The following is a 15178-nucleotide window of genomic DNA, read 5'->3' as shown; positions in this document are numbered from 1 at the left end:
GTGAGGATAAAATGAGGAAGGGAGAGAACTGTGTGCTTCTCCTGGAGTTATTTGGAGGAAAGGTGTGATACAAATGCAAAAACAATGTTTTTGGGATGTCTGAAAAGGGCTGGGGGGGAGCACTAGTTAGGCATTCATGTGAACTCACAGAGGGGGCAGTTGCCTCCTGCCCCTCTGACTGCTATGAACAAACTGTGTCGGGGGCAAGCCCCCCCCCCCCGGGTCTCCAAGCAGGAAGGAAGCAAAGTTCCACACTGTCATCAAAAGCTGGGGCATGGGACCATTAAGTCCAGAGTCTAAAACTACCTAAGCGCATCACTAAGGGACTTTCGGACATCACCCAAAGGCTCAGCAAGAAGAGCTCTCCTTGCGCCGCACCCACTGTCTAATTAACAACCCCATGCTACTGAGAAATAAATCCCATTGAACTGAATGGGCCTTGCTCCAGGGTCAGTGGTGTCTCTGAACTGCAGCCTAAAGCGAGACCGCCCCTAAGCATGGACAGAGTACCATTCCCTTCTACCAGAAACCCTCTCCATGGTCGCCGCAGGCCCCTCCCTCGCCTCTCTCCGCAATCCCGCCGCCTTTCCTCCAGGCACCTCGGATCCAAGGGGCGAAGGGCGTTTTCCGGCTGGAAAGAAGAGCGCACGGCGACCAGGTTCGACGGCGGGGACGGGATACCCCAGCCTCCCCCCCCCTCTTGCTTGGAAAAGGGGCAGCCGCGAAGGCTCCCCGCCCACCTCCCCCGTCTGCAAGCGGCCCGCGAGCCCCGCCCCCAGGCTGCTGCGACTCTGGCTCCGCCCTGCTGGGCGCTACGTCGCAGCTATTGTGGCTGCAGGCAGAGCGGCGGGAGGGGCCAAGGAGGAGGGGCCAGGGAGAAGCGCTGCAGCCGCAGCGGCGGCGGGGAAAGAGGAGGAGCAGGCGGTGGCAGCAGCAGCAGCAGCAGCAGCGGGGCCAGCTCCTCCTGTCATAGCCCAGCTGGGAACCGACGGCGCCGCAGCAGCAGCAGCGCTTGAGCTGGTGCAAGCGCGCGCAGGGAGGCGACCCCCAAGCCCTAGGATCTCCCCCAGCGCCGCCACCCATCCCGGGTTCCCCCTTGGCCGCGCCGCCAGAAGGAGGCGGGAAGCTCCCGGGCGCCGCAGGAGAAGCGGCCGCAGCGTCGGCTGAAAGGGAGAGCGAGCGAGCGAGCCATGGCTGGGGCGGCGGGATGCGCCGTCGCTGCGCGCTGCTTGCTGGCGCCGTTGCTCTTGCTGGCTTATTGCCTGGGGCCCGGAGGCGCAGCCAACACCCAGGTGAGCCCGCCGAGAGGGTGGGTGGGTGGGGCAGGCGGGAGGGAGGAAGGAAGGGAGAGCCTCCTGGGCGGCTGCTGCGTTCGGAGAGCTTGCGGGGGCTTTTATTGCCCAGCCTCGACGAGGTGTCTCTTTGGAGCGCAGGAGGAGGGGACTGCCGGGCGAGGATGGCGCGCTCAAGGTGTCCGGGGCGAGCTGCCCAAGGTCACTGGCACAGGGGAGAGACCCCTTGATCCCCTCGGATCTCCTCCTGGTTAAGAGGCTAAGGAAGGAGGCGCTTATCGGGAAACCTGCGCCTGGAGGGAGAGCGGACGGGCGGGCAGGCTGGCTGGCTGGCTGGCTAGCATGGAGGGTAGCGGCTGGAGGAGGCGACGTCGTAGGTGATGGCCAGGCAAAGGACTGGGCAGGGAGGGGGGAAGCCCAGCATCCGCGCCCCCCCCCCTCTCTGCCTGCGCGCCTAGTGCCTGTTCCAAGGAGAAGCGGGCATCTGTTTTGCTGTTTGCTCGCCCTGCCCAGATTCCATCTGGAGATAGCAGGCCTGGGGGGCGGGGATCGACACCCACCCACTTCATCTGCTTGGGAGACGGGGTGTCCCCAAAGCGAGAAGAGAGGCCGGTGTGGTCTGGCGCTCTCCCCCTCCTCCCCTGGACTCCAGACGTCTCACCTTTTGCCTCCGGAGTGGGAAAGAGACATTTGGGGGCTGGGCTGCAGGGCGCCCTTGTTTCAAAGCCAGTGGGACATTCTTTTAAGGGGCCCTTGGGCTCCTTTGGGGAGTGTGGCTCTTCTCTCCAGACTGGCACTCTTCTCTGTTTTGTTTTTGCTTGCCTGTGAGCAAGGCTGCATACGGACCTTGCTTTTAAGCATAATCATGGGAATTGTAGTTTCCCCTGTCCAGATCTACAGTTCTGAGCCTCCCTTACCAACTACGGTTCCCAGGATTCTTCTGGTGTGGGGAGTGGGGGAAATGTGCTTTGAATGTATGGTGTGCATGCAGCCCAAATCCCACTGACCCACTGCAGGGGGGGCCACATTCCTCCAGGTGAACTTCACAGCCCCTCAGCCCCATGGCTTGGAAGCCAGGGAATCACCCTATTATCTGGCCCATCTAGCACAGCAATGAGGGTTAACCAGATGGTGGCCTTCCTGAGCTCAGGGGAAGTACCAAAAGAGACTTGTTTTGAAATGATGGGATGGGGCCTGCAGAGAGAGTCTGTCTGTCTCTCATATGCACAGCAGAGAGGGAGGCTGGTGGGCCAAGCCATGCCTGGTGATGATTGCAGTCCTCCATCTGGGCTGTCAACCTGCCATCTTCTGTGGAGCGCAGGATGGTCTCCCTCCTCCTCCTCCTCCATTCGCAACATCAAGCCTAGACTGTGCCATATCTTCCCTATCAAGAATTGGCATTGCTCAAGCATCTGCTGAGGGCCCCCTCCCCTGGCAAGAGACCCCCCGGACCTGCTGCAGTGGGGGGTTAGCTCACCGACCGGGGTGGGTGGGGAGGTAGGGAGGCTGCTTAGGCCTAGGGCCTTTCAAAACATAGAGCCAGCATTGCCCCCACCATTGCTACTCAGATTAAATCTGGAGCCCCCCTTAAAAAAAAAAAACCCAGGAGCTCAAATTGCAGTTATTCCATGTCAGATGTGGTTTTGGTCTCGATTGTTGCCCACTCTGCTGCCTTTCCCCTCCCAGGCCTGCTCTTCATCCTCCCTGGCTCTCTTTAGGACCTTGTTGTAACCCTTTGATGAAAGGCTGCAGGTGTTTCTGACTCAAAGGAGCCCCCACCAAGTCCTACCTCCCACCCTTAGCTCACTGAGATAAGATGCAGAAGCAACTTCCTGGTGCTGCACCATTCTTGGTCCTCTGTAGCACAAGACCCCCGTCCAAAGCCTTGGTTTGGATGCAGATTCCTCGTGGTGCATGTGTTGGGGCGGTGCAGGGGGTGGGGAAGACTTTGCTCGCTACTCCTTTCTTTCTTGCTTTGCTCTGTGGGGGGAAATGGCTTTTGGCCATGGGTTGGCACATTGCGCCGGAGAAGCACCATCTGTGTTTGCCATGGTGGTGAGGTTGTCAGTGCTGAAGAGCCTAGCTGGCAAAAGACTTGCTTGTACCCTACCAGATCTCAGGATACTTCCCCCCCCCCTCTGAGAACAGGTGAATAATGGCAATAGAGTCATCATGTGCTGTTTCTTGGTGGGAGGCATGTGATAATAATTATTCCTTCCCAAATGGGTCTCGGTCAGCGCTAAGATCCTGTGTTCTCAATACAGAACTTGGCTCCTTTCTGAACAGAAAGCAAGAAAGCCCATGGGAACTGTGGTTCTTTGTGTGTTCTTGTGATGGTGGCAGCTGCTAGTTTCAGACAGACCTACCTTCTATCATCTCCATATCTAATATACGGACTGGCAAGCTTTGTGGTCCTAGCAGACTAGAGAAGGACAACAAATGGGGGAACCTAAGCAATCTAATAAAACTTTAGCTTGCTCTGTCAACATAAAAGGTAGAGTATTGAGGGGAGGCAGCAGGAAGAGAGAATGGAATGGAATGGAGTACCTTGAAGTAGGCATGGCTAGCTGGCTTGAGCCCTGAACAGGAGCGCTTCAAACTGCAACACTTTTCTGCAGGCCCTACCTGTTGGCTAAATAGAGCACCTCTGTGAGAAGGTCTTCTGCTCGTCTTGCCCAGCCTCCTTTTCTCTCAGTGGCCAAACACATGCCTAGGAAGTCCACATGCAGGGCATGAGTGCAACAGCACTCTCCCCACTTGTCCTTCCCCAGCAAGGTGTCGGGCGTGGTACACCTCTGGAAGAGATGTGAAGGCCCAGGAAAGAAACAAGGAAAATTAAGGAAAAACCTGTTCCCCAGATTCCCACCCCTATAAAACACACACACACACTGTTCTTCCCTACCAAAAAGGCAGGGAGAAAACCCAGATCCCCCCCAGTTATTTTCCAGACTTTCACATCTCTAGGTAGGGCATCTTCCAGTAGAGAAGCTCCTGGACAAGCCAAAAGCCCTGTCTTGTGGTCTCATGCCCAACTTACAACTGTCCAAGGCAGCGAACTAGTTATGGTTGGAGACAGAACACTGGTCTAGACAGAGCCATGATCTTTGTGTTCCAGCAAGACGATTCTACAATCTCTTCAGTTAGGAAGAAGGCTGGATGGGCCTGCCACCCTTTACCCTCCCCATCATATTGAGGATGGGGTCAGCAGGGGTGGAACCCAAAGCGTTCTGCTTCGCAAAGCCCAGCTCACATCTCCCTTAGGTGTCCCCTGTTTCTACTTCACGGCAGCTGGGAGACTTGTGACGAGCTGTTCTTTGTTTTCCTTGAGAGAAGAGAACTGTCTGCAGCTCGGGCAATTTGTGGCTTGCTTGAAGTGGGACGGCAGTGGTAAAAGCTCACAGAGGAATTCCTGTTGTAAATGCAGTTGAGTTGCCATTGTTCCTAAATCCGAACATAGCGTGCGGTATTAGAAATGAAAGCTATTTCTAGTCTTCTACTTGTCTCTTCTGCATGCGCCACAATCCACCAATATGGCTAGGAGGACTCATCCGGTTGCCGTATTCATCTCCTCCTGGTCGCAATGGGGGTTGTGGCCGTATAATCACAGAGAAGGCTCCATACCCTTCATGAAGGTTCTGTTAGGCCTTAAAACCAAAGTGTGCCATGTAGAAGCCCCACGTCACCCTCTCGCTAGCAACCCTTCACCTTTTTTGCAGTGGTGTGTTTTGACTGATCTGCTTCAAGTGTGTGGTGCCAAGCAAGGGTTGGTGGGTGGGTGGACTTGCCACCCTCCTCCACTGGACAAGGGAACGGGGTCCTTGCACAAGCCTGCATTTCTGCAGAGACTTGCAAAATCCATCATCTTCGCAGGGCGCTTCCTGAGGTGCTTTCTGCTCCACAGGCCAGAAGGGGCAAAAAGGAGCCTCAATTCTTCCACCTCTGGTTCTTGCTTGGCTCCCGGCCCGCTCTTCCTCCATCTCACACAGCTAGCTGGTGCTGTGATGCTCTGAGCAGCCTGAATCAGCTCAGGAGGGATGGGATGCAGGGCGAGTTGCAGCTTTGAGGGAGGTAGAGAGAAAACATAAGCCTTTTCCATCTCCCTTCCTTTTTATTTCCCCCCCCCCCCATGCACTGCTGCCTCTCGTAGGCTGCATCCCTCTTTTAACCCTGCATAGTTTCCTCCTGCAACGTAAAGTTGGGGAGAGCCAGCAGACTGTGGCTTTTTTTCTGCAGGGTCCCTAACACACACACACACACACACACACACCCCGCAGATCCTGCGTTGGAGGGGGGAGGGGGGAAGCAGGTGGATGCTTCCTCTCCTCTCTATCTCATCTCGCTAAGTGCTTGTGGGGGGGCAGCAGGAGGGGGGATTAGCGCTGCACTTATTAATCCCGGTGCCAATTAACCACTTCCGTGCCGCTCTGGCTTCCATTTCCCAGCTACCTCTTTGTCGTCGTTCACCTGTCGTTGATGCTGTGTGTATGCGCACGCACCCCCCCCCCCCAGGTTCTTGGTCAGGGTGCTGATTGGGTAGGGGGGTGATGACTCAGGCCTCTCCTTTTTTCTGCACCCCCCCTTTTGTTTTTGATGCCTAACCCCACTCCACCCCGGCCTGCAGGGAGGTCAGCCTGCAACCAAATTGCAGCAGCTGCTTAATCGCTCAGAGCAGCAGCTTAGCCACGGGATCCAACTTAATCCAAGCCTCACTTCTCCATTGTCCTCCCCCTTGCACACATGCACACACACACACACACACACACACACAGTTGCCTGTTCTATTCCCCCCCCCCCGGCCACCCTCCGCCAGCTTAGAGGGAAAGTGCAGGCCCCATATGTACCTGACGTGTGTTCCTGGTTGCACTGTCCATCCCCCCCCATCTCTTGGGGGGATTGCAGAGCAGGTCTTCCTAATCTCCCTCCCTTGCCTCAAGCTGTCACCTTCTCCCTCCTCCCCAAGAGCAGGAAAACCGAGATCCTTAGTTCAATCCAGGCAGAGCGGAGACTGCAGGGGAAGTGGGAGTGGCAGGGAAGTCTTTTTGCAGCTCCACCGCTGGTTCTCCTAGCCGGAACCAAAGCCATCTTTGCCTTCCCCCCATCTCCTCTCCCTCCCGCCCCCTCCACTAGCACCACAGGTCCCCCACACTCATCGTCCTCCTGCAGCTCCTCTTTACACTTGTCCCTCAAGTGCTGTGTTTGCTCTTGCTACACCCACGCTTAAAACAAACTCTGTGTGTCTGTAGCCCTTTCACAGGCTGGCCCCCATCCTTGGCCTGCAGCCAGCACTGCTTGCAATTTGTCTCTCCGGATTTGGACTTCCTATGGGTTGTATCTTATGCTAGTCCTACCCGGAGTAGACCTATTGAAATGAACGGGCATGGCTGACTTCATTGTGCATTTCGATTATCTATGAATTTTGTAAGGAATTTTGTGCTTGGAAACTGCTTAGAAGCCATTTTGGAACCAATATGTAAGTTAATAAATTGTAATATCACACACCCATTCATTTCAGTGGGACTACTCTGGGTACGACTTAGCTGGCTACATCCCTCTGATTCCTTCCAGACCTGTTATTGCTTTGGCCTTAGATAGGAAAGTGGGAAGAGATTCAGTTCAGTTTGCAATTACCAAATGTTTTATTAATTAAATGCCCCCTTTTAGTTTGGTTGTTTTGCTTTTAAATTAAAAATGGATTTGCACATCTTATAAATTCTGTGGTGGGTGTAAAATAGCTATGTTTGAAGGGTGAGTCTAGGATGCCTAGCAAACACACTAATGTATTGGCTTTCTGCATGGAGACCATTTTTTTTTTTGACACAGAGGTGGTTTTGGAAATAAATGAATTCCCTGTTGTGAATGTTGGTGTTCTGTGGAAGGTTGTGCCCCATTTCTGCCTGGCTGTTTTGAATTGGCTCTGTCAGGGAAATGTTGGGCTGTTTTAGGTCAAGGGTGAGGAACCTGTGGCTAGGAATCAGGGGAGAAAGTTCAGTTCGGTTTGTGTTGTAATTCTCGCTTTCCAAGGCAGCGCAGAAACTGAAATGCAACCATGCTGAGATAGCTCAGTCAGTAGAGCACGAGACTCTTAATCTCAGGGTCGTGGGTTTGAGCCCCACGTTGGGCAAAAGATTCCTGCATTGCAAGGAATTGGACTAGATGACCCTCACGGTCCCTTCCAACTCTACAATTCTAGGATTCTGTCCCTCGAAATTCACGTGTCTCTCTGAATTTTGCAATGCACCTCTCCAGCCATGCAATATGTACAAAAATTCATATATGAGAGGGAAAATATACTATGCTAGCAGAAGTAACACAAACAATGTGTTTTGCTTGCAAACATGAATTAGGCAAAATTGCATAAAACACATATACATTAGGAGCAATCGGCACAAAAATATTGACAATTTTCATGAGGACCTTTCAAATTCGCGAACTGTTGTGAAAATGTGGAGAACTGAGCGTAATATTAGAAAAAAGGGGGAGGAACTGAAATTAACAGACCCATCTATCCTTAGCCTACAGTTGCTTGTTTAGCTGGGGCCTTGTCTCCCCCTTTCTAGTGCCGCCTTCTGGCTTGCTACCTTGGACACTGTGGTGAATAAGGCCTTGTTTGTGCCTTTGGTCCAGCCGGGCGAAGTTATGAAAACAGCGTTGTTGTCACTGAACCAGGCACACTGGTGCTGCAGTGGCCCTCAGAGGCCTGGGCCCCTTAGTGGAAGTGGAGAGGGGCAAGCACGGGACAGAGGAGAATGATAAGGTGGGGAAGCCCCTGCTCGCCCCGCACCTTGTGTCTCAAGTGGGTGCCAGCTGTGGAGGCCCAATGAAGCGGCACTGTGAGAAACACTGACTGAGATGGGAGGGAGGAAACTGAGGGGGGAGATGGCGTTTGGACAGAGATGGATGGCAGCATAGCGAGATTCTAGATGAAGGAATAGAGAAAAGGAGTGGAAGGAAGGTGAGCTGGGAGCGGTGGGGGGCGGCGAGGAAGACAAGGAGGAGGTGGTGGTGCTGCCTGGTGGGAGTGGGCCCAAGATGAGAAACTGCTGAGGGAGGGGCTGGTGATGCAGTATTAATTTCCATCTGGGAGCTGGTCTCCATGGCAACAGAGAAGATCTGGCAACTCCATGGGGAGCGGTTGCCACAGCAACAACATCCCCACGGTTGCTGAGGAGGAGAAGACGGAGAGAGACAGAGAGATGGTGCAAACAAAGATGGGGGGGAGGGAAACAGCAAAAGGGCAGGTAGATGCGAAGATGCGAGGCTTCGTGGGGGGTCATGGGAGTGATGTGGCCGGGGAACACCCTTCCCTGCTAGCTCTGGGAGGTGCCCTGCCAGGAGGAGACTGTTCAACGTGATCCAAACGTGTGTCTGGTGTTTTGCAGAACGTGCCCGTCTTATCACCCCTCTCTTCCCTTTGTGTGTTGCAGGGGATGGGGGCAGCCCTTGGCCCGGCACTCGGGACTCCCCAAGTGGCCATGTTCTGTGGGAAGCTGGTCCTGCATCTCAATGTACAGACAGGGCGCTGGGAGCCTGACGCCTTCGGAACCAACACCTGCTTCCACACCAGTGAGGAGATCCGGAGCTACTGCCAGGAGGTATCAAGTGCTCGCCTGCTCCTCTTCCACGCCCAGTGCTTCCTCAAGCCCTCCTTCTCCTTTTTGCCTTGTCCCATCTCCACCTTCCAATTCTGCTTCAATTCACCCTGAACCATATGCTTAGCCCTGCACAGGAATCCACATACACACACACCATTGTGAATCTAACCTTGGCTGTCCCTGTCTTTCTCATCCACAGCGTTTCCCAAACTTGGGTCTCCAGCTGTTTTTGGACTACAGCTCCCACCATCCCTAGCTAGCAGGACAAATGGTCAGGGATGATAGGAACTGAAGTTCAAAAACAGCTGGCGACCCAAGTTTGGCAAGCACTGGTCTACCAGCTCAATCCATTGAAGCCCATTTCTATTCTATAACTGGGTCCAGAGAAATGACCCAAGGCTATTTGATGTGGTTAGGAACTTGCCTTATATCTGCTGTGACTTTTCGTCCAGCTAGCTTGGTAGCAGCTATCCAGAGTTTCAGGACATATTTCCCATTGCCTGCAAAGTCATAAATGTACACAAAGAACCACACACATGCACCAGGAAGAGATTCATCATTGAAACCAATCAGGTCACTTACCTGACTGTCTAGCTACCTGGGCATTCCATGTATACAATGCTAAGCTTATTGGATGGCCTATAAACCTACTGAGCAAGAAAATAATAAATGATCTCACTTCTAGAATGATGTCCCTTTGCCCACTGCCATTCCCTATATGCTGAGGTTCCTGGGGGCATGAGCTCTGAAAGTGATGTTTGTTGGTATCTTTTGTGTGCTGTTATCTTTACGTCCCACTTTTCCTCCAGGAGGCTCAAGGTGACATGCACGATTTCCCCCTTCCCTCATGTTTTCCTCACAGCAAGCCTGTGAGGTAGGTCAGGCTGAGAGTTGGTCTCTGGCCCTAGCTCTCCCAGTGAAATGAGTGGGATTTGAACCCATTTGTCCAGGTCCTACACCAACGAAACCACACGGGTGCTGGTTGTTGGAATCAGTGTAATATATAAGGACTATCAGAGGTCCCCAGTCCATCTCAAAATGCGTTGATAGACAGCCCCTCAAGTACACAAGCATCCAGAAGCATTGGCACCAGCCTTTCTGTTTTCTGTCTCTCACACACCAAGCTGTGTGCCCTCCTGCTTTGGTTAGGACTTCTCTCTCCCATACAGATGCATTTGGCAAGGCCACTATCAAATACGAGTGCCACCCTGTTTGTGAATGTTATCGGCAGTGCCACTCCCCCCACCCAAGACAAGCATCTGCACCACTGGTGCATCAGGAAAGTCCAACTACCTGCAGTAATAAGGGAGCATCATCCCTCCCTCCCTCCCTCCCTCCCACTACCCCCAGTTAATCCAGATCATAATAAGCACTCGGTTTGCAGGGAAAGCGCAGGACGCCTGCATGCTCTCAGTACAGACTTGGACATTCCCAGCCCTACCTGGGGATTGAACCTGGGACGTTCTGCATGCAAGGCAGATGCTCTACCACTGAGCTATGACCCTTCCTCAAAGTTTAAGCTCTCTCAGCTGCCATGAAATCATCACCTGGCCCTAGCCCAGCCACCCCCTCTCAGCATTCCTGTCTGCAGTATGGGGATAATAACGCCACATCTGCATTTATGCTCAAGTATTCAAAGCGCCTTACGTATGCCGTTGTATTGTAATAAACGGACCATTAAGTGGTGATTTAAGTCAAAAGGTGCAGACAAATTAGCCCAGCCAAATGATGTAAGGGGGAAGCAAGCAGAAAAGGTCCTCCATAGCCATTCTTGCCCTGGAAGAAACACTGCAGCTCTATGGCTTTCCCAAGGGTGGTCCTACAGCAAAGAAGAGGAGGCAGATTTCGGAGTTCAAAGTGTTTGCAGACACTGTGGAATATATACCACAGAAATAGTTAAAACCAGCAAGAGAAACAGCAATAGCATAAATAACTGTTTTTAAAAGTTCTAAAACTGGAGAGAGAGAAACTGGGGAAATATAAAGGTCTTTGCTTGGTGCTGAAAAGAGCACAATGCAGTGAACAAGTGAGGAAGGCATTCCCTAGCCAGGAGCCACCACTGAAAAGTCACTGTCTCTTGTGACCACTGGACTTGCCGCATTTGGCAGCAATATCCAGAAAATGTCTTCTGAAAAGGTTTTTGGGGTCCCGGCAGGTATATACGAGACACACTGGCAGAAGGATGCCATTTTCCATTTCAGGCACCAAAGTTTATCATGAGCTGTCCGCCCCTTGCCCCTTCAGGTTCACCCTGCTCTTGTTTGGGAAATGGGATTTTTCTTGTTTGTACTTGCAACCCATCCACCTGCTCCTGTGCCTTGAACATGGAATCTGAGCCCAGAGTACGATCTGAAGGAGCTCTGCTCAGACAAGGCTGCCTGGGGCAGTTCAAGTTGACACCCTCTCCCCTTCATTGTACAAAAACATGCCAGAGAAGACTTGCAGTTGAAGCTGGCATCAACACCACCAACAGGGCAGCATCCTCTACCCCACCTGAAGGCGTCAGGCTAGCTTACGGGGTTCAGAACAGGCCACCTAGCATGCACAGATGGCCCTCCCAACACATCACTATTGCTCCCTGCTCCTCAGCACCTACCGCTTGAGGCGGCTGCCTCCCTCTGCCTCATGGTAGGGCCACCGCTATACTTAGGAACTCCAGCTTTGCCACTCTAAGGCGCTCCTTCAGAGGGAGGAGAAGGAAGCGTATGTATGTGCCATTGTTCTCTGATGCATCGTAAGGATCAAAAGCTCTTGTGTCCCCTCTCCCTGTCTCCCCTTCCCTGCTGTGATCTGTGTGCCTCTTCTATGCACCACCCGCAGGTGTATCCCGAGTTGCAGATCACCAACGCCGTGGAGGGCACCCAGCCCGTCACGATCGACAACTGGTGCAAGAAGGGGAGGCCCAAATGCAAAGGCCACCAGCACATCGTGGTGCCCTATCAGTGTCTGGGTAAGTGCCAGATGAGGAACAGCCGCAGGGAGTTGGCACGAGAGCTGTGCTTGCTGTATTTCGTGCAGACCAGGGCTGGAGAAGCTGTGGCTTTCCAGGTGTGGTTGGACCTCGCTTCCCATCATCCCTGGCTAAACTGACAGGGGCTGATGGAAGCTGATCAGCATGGAGAACAAACACCAGAGGTTTCCCATTCCTGGTCTAGACCCTGCAGATCATTGTCTCTCTGCTTGTAAAGCAAGTGCTTTCCTACTGAGCTGCTATTGTTGTTGTTGTTGTTGTTGTTGTTGTTGTTGTTGTTGTTGTTATGTATTATTATATTTTATACCCCACCCATGTAACTGGGTTGCCCCAGACACTCTGGGCAGCTTCCAGCATATTCAAAAACATAACAAAACATCAAACATTAAAAACATCCCTAAACAGGGCTGCCTTCAGGTGTCTTCTAAAGGTTGTCTAGTTCTTTATCTCCTTGACTTTTGATGGGAGGGCATTCCACTGGGTGGGCACCACCACCGAGAAGGCCCTCCGCCTGGTTCCCTGTAACCTTACTTCTTGCAGTGAGGAAACTGCCAGAAGGCCCTCGGAGCTGAACCTCAATGTCCTGGCTAAGCAATGGGGTTGGAGATGCTCCTTCAGGTAAACAGAGCCTATTTCCCAGTACATACAAAGCCCTAAAGGTCAGCACTTGCACTTTGACTAGTTCTCAGAAATGTACTGGGAAATAGAAGGAGCAAGCACCCGTGTGTTGCAGTGCTAAGGGCAACCTGCCCCAGACTGGTGCCCTCCATTTAGCATTAGCCATGCTAGCTGGGGCTGATGAGAACTTCGTATGGACCAGCTGTAAGCTGCATGACTCTGAGAAGCTTGCTATCTAGGAAGCTGGCTTATAGAAGATTCAGACTATTTGTTCATCATACAGTTGCAAGGGACCACGAGGGGTCATCCAGTCCAACCCCCTGCAATGCAGGGATCTTTTACCCAATGTGGGGCTTGAACCCACGGACCTGAGATTAAGAGTCCCATGCTCTACCAACACCAGCCTTTCCCAACCTTGGATCTCTAGATGTTGTTGGACTTGCAGCACCCATCATCTCTTACCATTGCTGGCTGGGGTGGATGAGAGTAGTAGTCCAAAACATCTGGGAGCACCAGGTTGGGGAAGGTTTGGTTAGAAAGGTTGCAGGTTCGATCCCCATAAGCAACAGCTGCATATTCCTGCATTGCAGGGGGTTGGACTAGATGACCCTCAGGGTCCCTTCCAACTGTGCAACTCTATCATTCTTGGGAAGACTCGGGTTTAAATCCCCACTTAACCAACACAGTGAGCTTCATGACCTTGGATCTTTCACTCTCTCTCCCCAACCTTCCTACCTCACAGGGTTGTAATGAGGATAAAACGGGCCATGCACGCTGCCTTGAACTCTTTCAAGGATGGGTGGGATTTTTTTATTTAAAAAGGTCATAAATTGTAACGCTGCCTCCTTCTGTCCCTTCTCTAGTGGGTGAATTTGTGAGCGAAGCTCTCCTCGTGCCCGACAAGTGCAAATTCCTGCACCAAGAAAAAATGGATTCGTGCGAGACCTACTTATATTGGCACAGCGTGGCCAAAGAGGTGAGCAGCTGGAAGCACCTTAGGGAAGGGAAAGTAGCAGATACTTAAAGTAAGGGGGGGAGAACCTTCATTTTTCCAGTTGAGGGAAAAGAGAAGAGGAGGTTAAGGGGTGATATGATAGCCATGTTCAAATATATAAAAGGATGTCACATAGAGGAGGGAGAAAGGTTGTTTTCTGCTGCTCCAGAGAAGCGGACACGGAGCAATGGATCCAAACTACAAGAAAGAAGATTCCACCTAAACATTAGGAAGAACTTCCTGACAGTAAGAGCTGTTCGACAGTGGAATTTGCTGCCAAGGAGTGTGGTGGAGTCTCCTTCTTTGGAGGTCTTTAAGCAGAGGCTTGACAACCATATGTCAGGAGTGCTCTGATGGTGTTTCCTGCTTGGCAGGGGGTTGGACTCGATGGCCCTTGTGGTCTCTTCCAACTCTATGATTCTATGACATTCTCTCAGGAGCGATCTGCCAGCCTCCCCTTTCCTTTCTCTCTTTTCCCCACTGCTGAGTGGGCTGCCTTGGGAAGGGAAGATCACTCTTGCCCAAGGTCTCAGTCGATGGTTTGTAGAAAACTCCCCCTTCCAAAGCTCTGCCCATTTTAGTATATCCTCCACCTGCCCTCTTTCCCTTTCTCCAGGGACTTGAAAACAAGTCCCTACCCCTGCTTTAAGGCAAGCTCTGCTGAAGGTGAAGAGGCTGCCAAGACTCTTTAAAACAGTGTTTTCCCAAACTTGGGTCTTGGGTTGTTGTTCTTTTTGGACTACAATTCCCATCATCCCTGACCACTGGTCCTAGGGATGATGGGAGTTGTAGTCCAAAAACAGCTGGAGGCCCCAGTTTGGGAAACAGTGCTTTAAGGGATGTTGAGAGAGTGTTTGTGCCGCAGTTACAGGCTGGTTTTTGATAACCCTCGCCACTTCCTCCCAAAGTAGGATGCTAGCAATGATAACTTTTAACCTCCCAAGTTTCCTATTAAATGTCCTTGGAGGATGACTGTGATATAATGAAACCTACAATTAATTTCTGGGCTCAATTCAAAGTGCTGGTTTTGATGTATAAAGCCTTAAACAGCTCAGGACCGCAATACCTTAAGGCCTGCCTCTTCCCATATGAACCTATTGGACCCTGAGATCATCTTCTGAGGCCCTTCTTCGTGTGCCTCCTCCTCAAGAGGTCCGGAGGATGGCAACACGAGAACGGGCCTTCTCTGCAGTGGCTCCCCCTCTGTGGAATGCTCTCCCCAGGGAAGTCCGCCTGGTGCCTTCACTATACATCTTTAGGCGCCAGGCAAAAACATTCCTTTTCAACCAGGCCTTTGCCTGACCTGACATCCTATACCCTTTTTAAAATGCTGGCTCTTTTCAGGAGGGGGGTTAATCTGGTTTTTGTTTTGATTTTATGTAAGTGATTTTTCATGTGAACTGCCCTGAGACCTTCGGTTATAGGGCAGTATAGAAGTAAAATAAATAAATAATAATACTGTAAATCATGTCAAGCAAGTCATTTTTACCGCTGACTTTCTTTTTGGGTTGGGGAGCAGAGGAAACATGGAAGTTCCTGCAGAGCTAGGCAGCTGTTGTGTTGCGTGTGAGAGGAGGGGAACACGGAGGGAATGTGTGGGTGTCTGGGATTGTGAGTCTGTGTGTCAGATAAGTGATAAAGGGGAGAGTTTGTGTGAACTGGGTGCATTTGTGAATGGGAGACGAGGGAGATAGTAGTCCTGGCCAGGTCT

At 52.1% G+C, this 15178-nt stretch overlaps 1 protein-coding gene across 3 annotated transcripts in view; it reads left to right on the top strand.

Moving 5' to 3' along the window:
- The first annotated feature begins 587 nt into the window (after positions 1 to 587).
- Positions 588 to 15178, top strand: part of APLP1 (amyloid beta precursor like protein 1) — a 54155-nt gene continuing 39564 nt past the window's right edge. For 2 of the 3 annotated variants that reach the window (XR_014551361.1, XM_083627184.1), the window contains exons 1-4: positions 588 to 1292; positions 8717 to 8884; positions 11705 to 11834; positions 13337 to 13449. Coding sequence is in view for 2 of the 3 variants with exons in the window: in XM_083627184.1 (XP_083483310.1) it covers positions 1191 to 1292; positions 8717 to 8884; positions 11705 to 11834; positions 13337 to 13449 (513 nt within the window). In the remaining variant the exon portion in view is untranslated. The remainder of the gene's footprint in view (positions 1293 to 8716; positions 8885 to 11704; positions 11835 to 13336; positions 13450 to 15178) is intronic. The other variant, XM_083627183.1, reaches the window with a different exon arrangement.

This window comes from Podarcis filfolensis, assembly GCF_964270895.1.
Source record: "Podarcis filfolensis genome assembly, chromosome: 8".
NCBI lineage: Eukaryota > Metazoa > Chordata > Lepidosauria > Squamata > Lacertidae > Podarcis > Podarcis filfolensis.
The sequence above is the reverse complement of the archived record's forward strand: the minus strand, read 5'-3'. Positions and strand labels throughout refer to the sequence as shown.